Here is a 13,798-nt window from a genome sequence, read left to right as displayed (position 1 = left end):
ACACGACTACTTTGCTTGTTATAAAATGATTATTATTATGACAAAGAATATACGATTGGAATATACATAAAATTTATACTTTTCGGGTTGGAGACCTAATTTTAGTTCACGTTCCTTTCCTGCCTTAAGGAAAGTAAGCGAGCAGGAAAGCAACGCAGGGAGGAGGATGGATAGGAAGAAGTAATATCCTCTTTATGTTTGTCTGTCGATTAAAGGAATTGCTGCAATTGATGTCTACGTCAGATCGCTTATTCTCTCGCGAATTTAGGCGTATTCAGATGGCTGATTGCTTGTTTGCCACCTTATAATATAAAAAAATAAAAACATTTATCTATACGACTAGAGCACATAGGTAATGTAGCTTAAGCAACCTCAGAGAATCAAGGTTGTCGGAGTTGACTAGATGTGAAAGACAAGAGTCTGACTTTTAGGACGATGTATATAGGAATAATATTGGGATGCTATGTTCAACAATGGACATTTATTCGTTTTTGTTGACGATGATAATTAATTAAATTAAACCAGTGCAGCATTAGGACCGTATTAAAACTTGTCCTTTAACAACTTCCTATTAATTATTAGAAAATGTCGTTATATCGAATTCGGAATTAGTATTGTAAGGTCGAAGAACATGTTTCAGTCAGGAAACCATGTAATAATACTCGATATGATAATTAACAATTTATTTCTGAAATGCGATGTTTTTTTAATATTTATTTTTTTTTCTTTTTAAAAGTAATCAGGTAGTCATGATTTTTGTTTCTTATATTGGGTCCCTGTAGAGTGAAATTATGGATAGCCTTATAAAGTCGGTGATAAACCACCAACGCAGTGTCATCTTAATGTACACTCGCCTTAAATATTTTGTATGCGAATTGCATGTGTAATGACCATATAAGAATCCAATATATCTTAATGCGTATAAATCACTTGATGCATTTAAGAAATATGGATGTATTTTAAAATGGATTCCTGGAATGTTGACCATAATTCTTTTGAATTTTCTTATGTTACAGTATTCTGATATGTCGCACGCGACTCCGTGCGCGCGAAAATAAAGGAATAATTAGTAGCTTTTGTGTTATTCCAGGCTATGTTCTATATGTATGCCAAATTTAATTGAGATCCATTCACCCGTTCTGGAGATACCTTCAAACAAATATCCATGCATACATCGATCCATTCATCCGTCAATCTAAACATTCGTATTTAAAAGTTTGGCAAGATTTACTTATGTAGTAAGTCACTGGAAGTCTGATTACGTGTTACAGATAAAGAACAATAAAAAAGGGTAAGTTATTAAGGGAAAACCGAGAAAAGGGGATGATCCTGGTCTAATTTTGACCTTGATCCTTGACTTTTCAAAGTACGTTTAGAAAAATCTCTTTCTAACGTCCTTCGTTGTTCTATTGTTTTGAAAGATTCAAGGTTGTTATTGAAGAGTTTGAAGTGTTCTTAACCCATGCTAAAAACTACGCTAGTAAAAAGATGTCATAAGAAGTATCTTGGCAATTATACTATTCCGAACAAGGTAAAAAAGCATAAACGTTGAGATGTAAGTTTTATATAAGTTGTCAAGACTATGAGCTCGTAATTTAGTGCATTATACTGGTATAAAAATGATCCTAGATCGAGTTAGAGATGAATGGAAGAGTACTTCGCTAACCTAAGGGAAAAAGACCGCATAATCTTACTAATATTATAAATGTGAATCTTTGGATGGATGGATGGATGTTTGTTAGAAGGTATCACCAGAACCAATGTCTGGAACTCTCTGAAATTTGCTATCGATATGACATAATTTCGAAGAACACAGCTATTAAGTAAGCTAATTTAGTTTCTTTTACATCGCGCGGAGTCACGGGGGATAGCTAGTTGTACATATATTTTATGTGGCGCAAATCCTGATCAAAATATTATGAGCACCAATGAGGCGTATCCTTACATGTAAGTTAGTAATTTTTAAGTATTGTAGGCCGTAGCTGTCATACCATGTTACGATTTGAAGGTCTGATGTTTTTTAAATGGTAAAGTGTACGTTCAAGTTTAAACATATTTTAACCCCGAAATGTAGAGTTATGTAAGGAAAAGTAGACTTGAAAGTTGATCTGTAGCCTATATAGTGATCTTACTAGCCAGCTAACTAGTAAATATTATACATTTAATTATCGTATTATCTTTAAAAACTGATTTATTTTTTATCTGAGTGCACCTGCCATTCACTTTACAGAAATACTATTTGAAAGACAAAAAAGGTTTTATTTACAAATTCATTTTGATAGTAAATTAATTATTTAACTTAATTCAAATTAAGATTCATGAATTAATCACAAACAGTGATTGGACAATTGAAATAACTCACCGTTAAATAACGTAATATTATTTTGTATTTGTAAAAATTCATAATAGTATTACACCAAGGAACAAGGTATATTAGAGTAATAATTTTTAAAAAGGTAATAAAATGCTCCATTATATGTCGTGTCACCCCGCTGAGTTTACGACAGTGGTGACCATTTTCGATATTCCGACATTGTCATTGAAATTAATTCGCGACGATTACATTGCGGTTTCAGATCGATGCAATTTATCACATCGTATTTTTAATATCCACAGGTGAATATAGTTAAAAATTAATTCGTTAACTATATTCACCTTTATTCAAAAGCCTAAAGGAATTGAATTGTATGTTTCTGGGACTCTTTTATGTTATTTATAATACAAAAATCATCACAGCTATAAGTCCCCACTAAAGGGCTCGGAGCCTACCCTTAGGAGTGACTAGGCCATAGACAACTTGCTGTCCCAGTGCGGATTGGTCGGTTGTTATAAAATACGCCAATTATTAATTAAAATATAAATTAAATTTTAATTAGAACAGCATTGTTCTGTTGTATCGGATAAAAGTGAATCAAAGTGTGGCACCTGATTGGTTAAGTGTAAGTGTGTCAAGTGCGGTCCAGCCGCAAACTCTTTTATCAATGGATCTTAACCGCAATGGATTCGAGGACCCTGTGTGATTATGTTACATTCGTATCTATAACTGGGATATAATTTGAATTAGCTTAAAAGATATGTTGTATTGATGAGGAACACGTATTTTAACCTTTTGACCGCCGGTGATTGATATTACGGATGTCAACGTTATAAAAGTGTATGTTTAATCTTTAAATATTTTTCGCATTTCGGAATCCTTTGCATAATTATATTTCGTAATGATTTCTGGTAATGTCTAATATCAGAATGCGCTAAAAAGGTTGGCATATTTCTAAGCTAAAATTTATTTCAAAGCAATAAATTTTGGTTCGGCCCTATGAATTCGAACATGAGGATGACTAACGACGGAATTGTTTTTTCTGTACTTCTACAACAATTCACTAAGTTAACGCGTTTAAATACTTAAGCTCGGTTAAAGTTAAGTATTTAACCAAGATAATTAATATTTAACATACAAATTGTCACGTGATACTTAAATAAGTAACATTTAAATTCTAAAACGTGCGTAAACTATTTTATTTTTTTGCTTTTTACATTAAGCGCCTCGGTTAGTAACCTTTCGTACCACGGAACTATCGTTTTCAAATAATTTTTGTCATACGATTCTATTCCAGATACAATTCTTAGATACACAAAATTACAAAAGCATTGTATACAAAGATATTGTAATAATCGCGTATAAAGTGATTGCTTAAAACCTAGTTTCGGCACGCGGCCTTGTTTGTATATTTCACGTGATAAGTTCGTGCTTCCGATTAAAATATATATCAGAATTGACTTTTGTATTTATCGTACATAAGTATTTAGTACTGAATATTTTATTAATATGGATGTGTGAGAGCAAATGTATTTATTTTAATTTAATTTCCTACTTCCTTTTGATTTACATGTTTTTTTTATTATACTTGTTTACTTGTAAATAACATAATTGTTTTTTTGATTAAATTTGCTAAATCACATTTTATGAATACATAATTAATATCTCATATCGTTATTAAAGGTTTGATTTCACCAATCCTTAATTTTAAATTAAATTATTTACAAGTGTAAAAATTTCGAAGTCTAAAAGTGTAGAGCTATGTTAAGTTAGTTTAATGTTAAGTTACTTAGGTATACTTTGAATATGTAAAGGCGGTAAGTTATGTTGGTAACACAATGCAAATTATGTGTAATGTTGTTTATATTAAAATTGTTGCAACTTAATTGACCGTAACTTTTTAAATACCAACTGTTACTTAAAACATAATGAGAAGTACCCCGGATGAACGCTATGCTTAAATGTGGATCGATTCTTAGTTGAATTAGAAATAATATTTTGTTTAACGTACTAATATTTTTAAGAATATTTTTGAGTAATGACGGGCAGCGTCCCACTCACCCTGATGAAGGGCCCCAAATGGGCTATATCTAAGAATGTTATAAAATTGTTTATAGTCCAAAGTTTTCATAACTTTAAAGTTGCTTAACAAATCAACATCTAATTTACATAAGTTAAAATTAGTGCTGTTGTGGTGTTAAATTTACTCGAAGATTGAATTTCACTATAAAAATAACGTCTTTATAATACGCTCTAATTCAATGTTCCTCAAGTCATCCAATATAAGAGATTTAATTTAAGTAGAGTGAATAGGCACTTACTAAGCTAGCGCGTACCATCTTTCGACCAAATCTCCACTAACACCACGTGGGATCGTGGTCAAGCGCTGGATTATCAAACGTAAAAAAAAATAGTTTTTTTTAAATGTTTGCAGTTTAAACCATTTTTTCCTTATTGTCTTTGTTGCGTTTGACATTTATTGCAGAGCACAATACTGTTAATTTATGTTGCTATCCACACCCATATCGACACAAGGTCGTCAGGTCAGCTCACTGTGAGATACGGGAAGTCAGTTTGGCGAGTAATACTCTTCAAGAGAACGAGAAAGTGTTCGTTATATTGCACATATAAAGTTTGCAAGAGCACAGAACAATGTAGAGGCCAGAGCAGTAGAGATTGCAGTATTGTAATGTACAAATGTACACTTACTGTAAATAGTGCTGTCTACAGCTCTGCTCTGTTCTGCCCTCGTATAAAAGTATATAATGCAGTATTACGTGACCGGGCGTAAGGGCGTTGGGTCAGTTGTGTGTTGCTTGAACCACTTTTTTTGTGGATTTAATGTCCGGTTTAAGTACTTGATTTTATGCGGTACTGATCCAACTAATACTAAGTATAGATCAAAATAAATTAATTTACATGGTATAGTAACTAAATAATAATTTAATTAATCTTACAAATATTATAAATGTTTATATGGATGGATGTTTGTTTGAAGGTATCCGTGCAACGGCTGAACGGATCTTGATGAAATTTGTCATACGTACGGAACCTAGTCTGGAAGAACACATAATAATTATGTTTTTTTAATTCCGCGCGGGTGGAGTCGCGGGCAATAGCTAGTACTTCTATAAATTATGATATTATGTTCTCTAAACATGTAACTTAATTACAACTTAACCTAAATAACATGACACACATGCAGTGACATTAACATGCAAGATTAATTTTCCGGTGCACTAAGTAAAGTCTCAATCGGAGCCTCAGCGCGCGTTGATGTCGAAAACAGGCGGCGGTGCGTGTGTTACCGGAAAATCGTGTTTACCGCCAGTTTGTTATTTGACCCGGTAAAGTGTATAGACTCAACAAATTACTTATTTATCAAATAAATTAATTAACAAAACGATGTTTTATAATAAGGCTTTTTGTAAAAGGCGACATTTCATTGGTACTATCATCATTGCTAGCCAGTCCACGATTATTGGTTGACTGCAGGGAAAATGACAGTCAATAAAGTATCTTTACAGATTGCCAATTTATGAATAAATTCGTTCGATATACAATTTCCCTAGCCTTTATTTGCCGGAGCAAAATACGAATGTGCGGTGTTCACGATTTACCGGTGACGCGTGCAACTTGAACTTGGTCGGAGTCAGACTGTGGAATGTCAATCGCCTTCTATAAAGAGTCAAGTGTGAAAGGCGACGTATCACTGGGCACTGCGCGGCTTACCGCTTTGTACTAGACGTGTGTTTGATTAGAAACGATTGGAACATAAATCATGTTAATACGTTAACTTAAACTTGTTGTGTGTTTACAAATTATAGAAAATACTTTTCAAATACAGTAAGATTTACGAGTACTGCAAAAAAAAGTTAATCTTCGTTATTTAAATTTCTTAAATCATGAGCTTTGAGTTTTTGCATTAAAAATAATAGGATATTTTGATCACATTTAAATACTTTTAATATTATCTTATCAAAGCTGCATTAATATTTTTTCTTAATAATCTTACTAATATTATAATATAAATGCGAATATTTAGATGGATGGAATTTTGTTCGAATTATCTCCAGAACGGCTTCATGGATCTCGCTGAAATTTGGCATAGATATAGAACACATAGGCTACTAATTATTTTTTTAATTCCGTGCGGATGGAGTTGCGGGCGCCAGCCAGTATAAAATACATAATTGTAACTCGTTATTGAAAAAAACAAAATATTTCTCTACAAGGTTCTTTCCAGCCTGACACAAAATTACATTCACCAATCTGTCAGAAAACAATAAATAACTTAAAATACAGCACCTTCAGATATTGTCATATCCTGTGTTACGTCAGACTCGCATTCTTCGATAATTCATGTTTTTATCATTATTACGATCAAAAGTAATAAACGATAAAGGGCATTATTATATTTGAATGGTCAAATTGATTATAAATTTAATTATATACAACGCATATACCAACCATGAAAGCATCGTGCTCTCGAGCAACCGTCTAAGGATATTTTTATTCCGTTCAAACTATCAAGATTTGAAGGTTGGCAACCCTATATGACTTACTCATGTAGGGTTGTCAACCTTGACATTTTAAAATTGAAGAATTTAAAAACGAACGCACACTATATTACTACTAATATTATAAATGCCAATGTTTAGATGGATGGATGTTTGTTTGTATGTATCTCCAGAACGGTTGCACGGATCTCGCTGAAATTTGTCATGAATGTAGGACATAGCTTAGAAGGCTACAAACTATTTTTTTTTAAATCCGCGTGTACGGAGTCGCGAGCGACAGCTAGTATATACATGTATTAAAAAATACTAGACTTAACCCTGTAACGCTCTATTTACTTTGATTTATGGCTTTGTCACTGAAAAAAAATGAGATAAACATAATTTGTAAACACTTTTATGGAATGTTGTATCGAAATGGTCATATCTTTATAGCTCCTCGAGAATTCATTTCGTAATCACGTGAGTAAATACTTTTTAAAATTAAGTCTTCAATAAGAAACAACAATATTAGACTAATCTACACTAAATCTATTTTAATATTTGTTTTGAGAATGACAAAAATTTCTCGGGATATTCCTATCCTATTCTGTTTGCATTGTCTTCTGGCTATAAACGATAGACAAAATAAGATTAATTTGTATTTATGAAGTAACTAACTGCTGTCCGCGACATCGTCGCGGTATAAAAAAATAATTAGTAGTCTACGTGTTCTTCGAGACTATGTTCTATTTATGCCTTTCAGCGGTGTCAATACAGCCGTTTTGCAGATATCTTTTAACAATCGACATCACAGGGGACCGAAGAGCTGGCAGCTACCTCGGTCAAAGAATTAGTTTAGCTGTCAAAAGGGGGAACGCTGCCAGTATCTTCGGGACCTTGACTAAAGGGACTCCTTTTAATAACATATTTTAGTAAATTATTCGTTTTTTTTTATATTTTATTTTATGTCATAGATTTAAGACTATTCGTTAGATTTATAACAGAAGGGGGGAAACGAACAGCGGGAACACCGAGGTGTTCAACGACGCCCATGGACATCAGCAATACCAGAGGAACCGCAGATGCGTTGCCGGCCTTTGAGGTGGTCATAAGCTCGCTTCTTGAAGGACCCTAAGTCGTAGCGGTTTGGAAATACCGCCGAGGACGGACCATTACAACGCTGCTGTGCGAGGCAGGAAGTTTCGCGCAAACCGCACGGTTGTGGATTGCCAGCCATCGAGATGGTGTGGATGGAACCTTTTTTTTTTTTTTTTTTTTATAGTCAGGAAATGCATTTACGCACGCCTACGCCGGGCGGTGCAATGGCGTAGGGAGTGTGGGACTCGCCGGCCACAGAAGGTGACCAGAATACCCACTAAAACCTGACTGCCCTCTGACGCATCGGGACGGGACCACGGGCACGCTTTCGCTCTCGTCCGCGGCCCCGTCTGCGCCAGCTGCCGAGGCAGCTCCCTCACGAGGGGGGGGGGGGAGAAGGCCGCCCTCAGTCGCTGGTGATGGTCTCCCCCGTGTCCATCACCAGAGGGCTATTGTGGGAGGGGGAGGGCGGCAATATACTGCCGCCTTCTCCGCCCCACTCTCCTACGTCTGAGCGGGGGCGCCAGGGGATTTCCCTCACGCTCCCGCTCTTTTGCCTCCTTCTGCGAGATGACTGACTCACAGAAGGAGGCAACCGCTGTCCATGACCTCTCGCTTCCCAGCATGGCGCGTATGACGCCGGGAAGCGAGAGGTCGCTTCCGATAGTCGCCACCAGGGTGCGGCGCTCCTCTTCGTGGGCACAGCACACCTCCAGGGTGTGCTGCGCAGTGTCCTCATCGGCGCCGCACCCATGGCACGACGACGTCTCCTCCCTTCCAATCCTCCACAGGTACCGCCCGAAGCAGCCGTGTCCGGACAGCACCTGTGTCAGACGGAAGGTGAGGGAGCCATGGCTCCTCCCGAGCCAGTCCGGGAGCTGTGGGCGAATGGCCTCTATAGTGCGCACGCCGTATACGGCGCGCGCTAGGCCAACCGCCCAGAGCTCCACGGTCGTCTTCTTCCTCCTCTCCCGGGCACGGGCAAGCTCTTCCGGGGCAGGCGTGTCGCCCCGGGCTCTCTGCTCAGCCCGCACCCAGTACTCTTCGGCCAGCACTGCCGCCTCTATCTCCCAGGGGGAGTGCCGGCCAGAAGGCAGGCCGCAGCGTGGCCCACCGTACGGTAGGCCCGGCATACTCGCGTCGCAATGACGCGCTGCGGCCCGCGGAGGAGGGCCCTGTTCGGCGCGTTTAGGGCATTAGCCCATATCGGCGCGCCGTACAGGGCCATGCTTTTGACGACCGTGGCGTACAGCTGTCTGGCATGCACGCCCGGACCCCGCAAGTTCGGAAGGAGCCTCGACAGGGCTGAGGCCGCGCCCACGAGCCTGGGGGCCAGCGTCCGGAAATGGTCTCGGAACCGCCAGCCCCCGTCGAGGACAAGGCCAAGGTACTTGATTTTTCCCTTGACCCTTACCTCGTTTCCGCTGACCCGGAGCGAGGCGCCCGCAGGGACCCTCCACCTTGGCCCTTTAAAACAAAGGGCCTCGGTCTTGTCGAGGGCCACTCGGAGTCCGAGCGCCTCGATCCTCCGGGTCACCATTGTGGCTCCGGCCTCAGCCCTCCTCTTCAACCGACTCCAGGTGGTGTCCCGGACGGCTACCAGCGTGTCGTCTGCATAGCAGATGACAGCCATCCAGGACAGCACCTCTCCGCGGATGGCCCAGTCATATCCGATGTTCCATAACAGGGGGCCTAGTACGGACCCCTGTGGAACACCGGAGGCCATCCGCCTCTCCTCTCTCCCGCTGCTCCCCATGTAGGACACTACCCGATCTTGGAGGTAGTGTCCTACGACTCTCCGCAGGTAGGGGGGCACTCCGTGATATCGCAGTGCCTCCCCTATGACCTCAAAGGGGAGGGAGCCGAAGGCATTGGCGATGTCTAGTGACACCGCCATAGCCCCCTGCCCCCTCTGGGCCGCTTCCTCCGAGAACTTCTTCAGGGCGGTCAGGGCATCCATAGTGGATCTCCCCGACCGAAACCCAAATTGGTTCTCGGAGAGTTGCGGCCCTTCCCTTGCCAGGTGCTGGATGATCCGGGAAGCCAACACTTTTTCCAGTAGCTTCCCGGTCTCATCCAGCATCACCAGCGGTCGGTACCCTGACGGAGAGTCCGCCGTCAAACAGTCGTTGAACAGACGGCGTAGGCGATCCCCGAGGTGTTTGAGCGCGATGGGGAGCACTTTACCGGGCACACCGTCTGGGCCCGGGGCCTTCCGGGGCCCACGGAGCCGGCAGGCCGCCCTGTCCATTTCCTCCTCCGTTATTGGAGGAGCGTCTAGGGCGGCGTCGTCCTCGTCCTCAATGTCCAAATTTGACATGCGCGGTGGTACGAAAGAGGGTCTGGCTGGAAACAGACCCTCGACCACCGCGCTGAGGACGGCCGGCTCCATGTCTTCCGTAGGGGGCGCCACCTTTAGTTTTCCTCTGACCATTCGGTAGGGGCGCCCCCACGGATCCGTATCAAGGGTCGCCAAGAACTCCGCGCAAGCAGAGTCCTTGGCGGCCCCGATAGCTGCTGCGAGCGCCTTCTTGGCCGCTCGCATGTCGGCCTGAAGGCGCTCCAGCTCGTCCAGTTCCCGGTGCCGTCTTCTACGGCACCGGGTGAAGGCGCGGCGGGCGGCATTGCTGGCGGCGCGCAAGACCGCGAGGTCCTGCGTCCACCAGTACACGCCCCCCCGTGGTGCAGGGCGGCGAGCCCTAGGCATCGCCGCGTCGCAGACCGCTGTCAAGTCTCGACGGAACCTGGCAGCCCTTTCGTCGACCCCCACCATTGGGGGGGGGTCCGTAGCCCATGCGCGGACTACGGCCTCTTCTTCTGCCAGGTCCGCGTCAAGACGTGACAGCTGCCATTTCGGGAAGGCGCTTCGGCCGCCCGCCGCCCGGGCCCGCAGCCCAAGGGGCGCGTTGGAGACCCTGAACCTGATGTATAAGTGATCAGACAGGGTCTCTACGTCTTCCAGGACCCGCCAACACGCGATGCGCGCGCCTATGCCAGGGGTGGCGAAGGTAACATCTACCACTGAGCCCCCCTGGGCGCGCACGCACGTGAAGGCGTGGCCCTGGTTCTCCGGGGCCAGGCCGATCATTATAGCCCAGTCCCGGAGAAGCGCCCCTTTGGCATCGGTGACGGGGGACCCCCACGCCGCGCACTTAGCGTTGAGGTCCCCCATAAGGATGACCTGTGCCGGCGATGCCCTTCGCACCACCGGCTCCAGGCCATCCAGGAACCTCTCAAAGTCAGAGAGGCTCCTGTTTGGGGAGAAGTACGTTCCTATAATCACTACTTCTCCCCAGTTTACCGCCACATATCCAGCGCCCCTCTCCCTGAGAGAGGATCGCTGGGTACCCGTGGGTGCCACCACCACTCCGACTAAGCCCTCTGTGTCCCCGGCCCAGTTCGGGTGGGGGGGGACCACATAGGGCTCAGTCACGACCGCAACGGCAATTCTCCACTGCGCCAGGACCTGCGTGAGCAGGTCCTGTGCGCGGGCACAGTGGTTGGCGTTCGTCTGGAGGAATTCAGCATGCAGGTGTCTGGGCATTAGGACACCTGCATGCTTTCCTCGTCATCCGTCGGCGGCACCCGTGCTGTCGGCGGCGGCGGCTTAGGGGGAGTCTTCCCCTTCACTTTGGGCGGAGCGCATTTTGCTCCTCCCATTATGTGTTTATGTGGGCACCCTGCCTTGGCGCACACCGCGCAATTGGCAGGGGCCTCACACGTGGCCGCCTTGTGTCCCTCTTGGCCGCAACGGAAGCAGAGACGACCGTTCTCTGCCTCCGTTGGGCATAGGGCGCGGGTGTGGCCCAGCATCATGCATCTGTAACAACGCATCGGCCGGGCCTCCACCGCGGAAATGGTGGCCATACTCCACCCTATGGCCACCTTCCCTGTTTGTACGGCAGCCTTTGCAGCCGCCGCCGGGCACCGCACAATTGTCGCGCCTCCACCCCAGTAGCTTTTTCGGATGCGGCCAACTTTGACAGCGCCGGGAGGGCAGTTCCCAGTCGCTGCCACCTTGGCCGCCACTTCCTTGCACGTCACCGTCTCGTCCAAGCCTGAAACCCTGAGGTCCACAAGCTTGGACGGACGGGTGACGTCTGCCCAAGCACCGATCACTCTGACGAGTTCAGCGGCGAGGCGGTCTGCAGTCTCCTCAGGGGCGGCCCCCCCTACCTCCATCAGTTTGGAGCCGGTCATGCTCGTGCGCACCTTGACCGACTCCAGGCCGAAGTCACTGAGGCGGATGGAGGTTCTGGCCTTGGTCAGAACCTCGGCATAGGTGGCCTCAGAGACCTGGCCCTCTGCTGACGTGGTCGTGGCCCCCTTCTTTAGTGTGACCGTTATGGCCGCCGTTTTGGGGGCCACGATCTTAACAGCCTTAGGAGGGGGGGGCCGCTGCGCCTTCCCAGGTTGGGCCGGTGCTGTCGGAGGGGGCCCTGCTTGGGTCTTGCCCTTCGCTTTCTTCCTCTTTTTCCGGCCGACCACCTTCGACCACGGTACCGGAATTTCGGCCGTCGCAGCCGCTCTAGGGGGGCCATCCGCGTCCTGGCCAGGAGGAGGAGGGGGAGGGGCGGGCGGCCTCGCCTTCCCCCTCTGAGCTTGTGGATCCTGGCCCGGCCGTGCCACCTCCCTCGCAGCACCAGACTGGGCTTTGGGTCGAGGCGGCGGAGGCTGCCTCCTGTCCGCACGGAGGGGCGGTCTAGTCACCGGCTCTGGGGGAAGGCGCCCCTCTAAGCCTTGTAGGCGGGCATTGAGCATCCCGCCTACGGACTCAAGGAGCTCGCGCTTCATCTCCTCCATGGCGTCCCGTAGGCTTGGCTCCGGTTGGGCCTCCCTTGCGCTGGTCGCCGGCCTCTTCTGCGACTCAGCGTAAGCCTCCTTGAACGCGCGGAGCTCCCCGCGCATCAGCTCCAGCTCACGAGCGAGTCTAGCGTTTTCCGCGCGGAGCCGGCGCTGTTCCTCTTCCGGGGTGATGGCGCGTAGACCCTCGACCGCCTGGATCACCCCCTGCGTGGCCTTGTTGAGCTGGCCCAGCGCCGTCCCTTTTATGCTGCCGCTCTTCTTCAGCTCCCCCTGAATCTTCGTCACATTCAGGAGGGCTTTCGCAGCCAGGGCCTCCACGGTGGCAGCACGCTGGGAGGTGGTGCTGGGCTCGCCTGCCTCTTCAGTTTCAGGCGGCAGCCGCCTTGCAGGCCGGGACGGGAGGTCAGAGCTCTCTGCTCCGCTCTCCTCGCCCCCCGCCAAGTACGCCTTCGCAGCGGTCAAAAATTGATACGCGCCTGGACGTTTGGCTCGGCCCCTCACTGCTGATGACACTTTGGTGGCCACCGCAGGGTCCACCGTTCCCTCCTCTTTGCCTGCCCTCCTCTTCCTCAACTCCGTTGGAAATCGGAGGGCAACCTTCGCAGCTGGCGATTTTTGGCTGTGGCTACGCAGTGTTCGCGTAGCTGCCACTTCCTCGCTGTCAACCTCCGAGAGGGACATTTCGGAGGACGAGGACAATATATTAATGTCCTCTACCTCGTCTCTCCTCTCCTCTCTCTCTTCCTCTACTTCACTTCGCGCATCGCGCCGCCTCCCTTCTTCCTCATTTTTGTTTTTATTTTTAATTGGTTCCATTCTGAATCCCACGAGTAGGGTCGATCTACACTCCACCACCGGGTGACGCCCATTCCGCATGGTGGGGCTACTTACTGCAGAGGTCGCCAGGTATCTGCAGGTTTTTACGACTATTCTGTCGGGTTTTTATAGAGTTTTCCTTTCTCGTGGGCCGGCCGGTTAAGGCAAGCCCTCCGCTCCTGTGGTCCCAACGTACTCCATAACGCCAGTTTGAGGGAGATCGTTGAAGGAACCACAGGGTTACGGGTATGCTAGAGGGGTCGGC

At 46.0% G+C, this 13,798-nt stretch overlaps 1 protein-coding gene across 1 annotated transcript; it reads right to left on the bottom strand.

Annotated features, from left to right (window-relative positions):
- Window positions 1–11,454: 11,454 nt before the first annotated feature.
- On the bottom strand, window positions 11,455–13,533 carry LOC106117554 (serine/arginine repetitive matrix protein 1-like). Its single transcript, XM_013311916.1, has one exon. It carries the CDS (start codon window positions 13,531–13,533, stop codon window positions 11,455–11,457), a length of 2,079 nt encoding a protein of 692 aa, XP_013167370.1.
- Between the last annotated feature and the right edge of the window lie 265 nt (window positions 13,534–13,798).

This window comes from Papilio xuthus, unplaced genomic scaffold, assembly GCF_000836235.2.
Source record: "Papilio xuthus unplaced genomic scaffold, Pxut_1.1 DF827679.1, whole genome shotgun sequence".
Taxonomy (NCBI): Eukaryota; Metazoa; Arthropoda; class Insecta; order Lepidoptera; family Papilionidae; genus Papilio; species Papilio xuthus.
This window is presented reverse-complemented; position numbering and strand designations above follow the sequence as displayed.

Excerpts from the sequence above, each read along its gene's own strand:
- LOC106117554 (XM_013311916.1), bottom strand. The coding sequence starts at position 13,533 with ATGGAACCAATTAAAAATAAAAACAAAAATGAGGAAGAAGGGAGGCGG.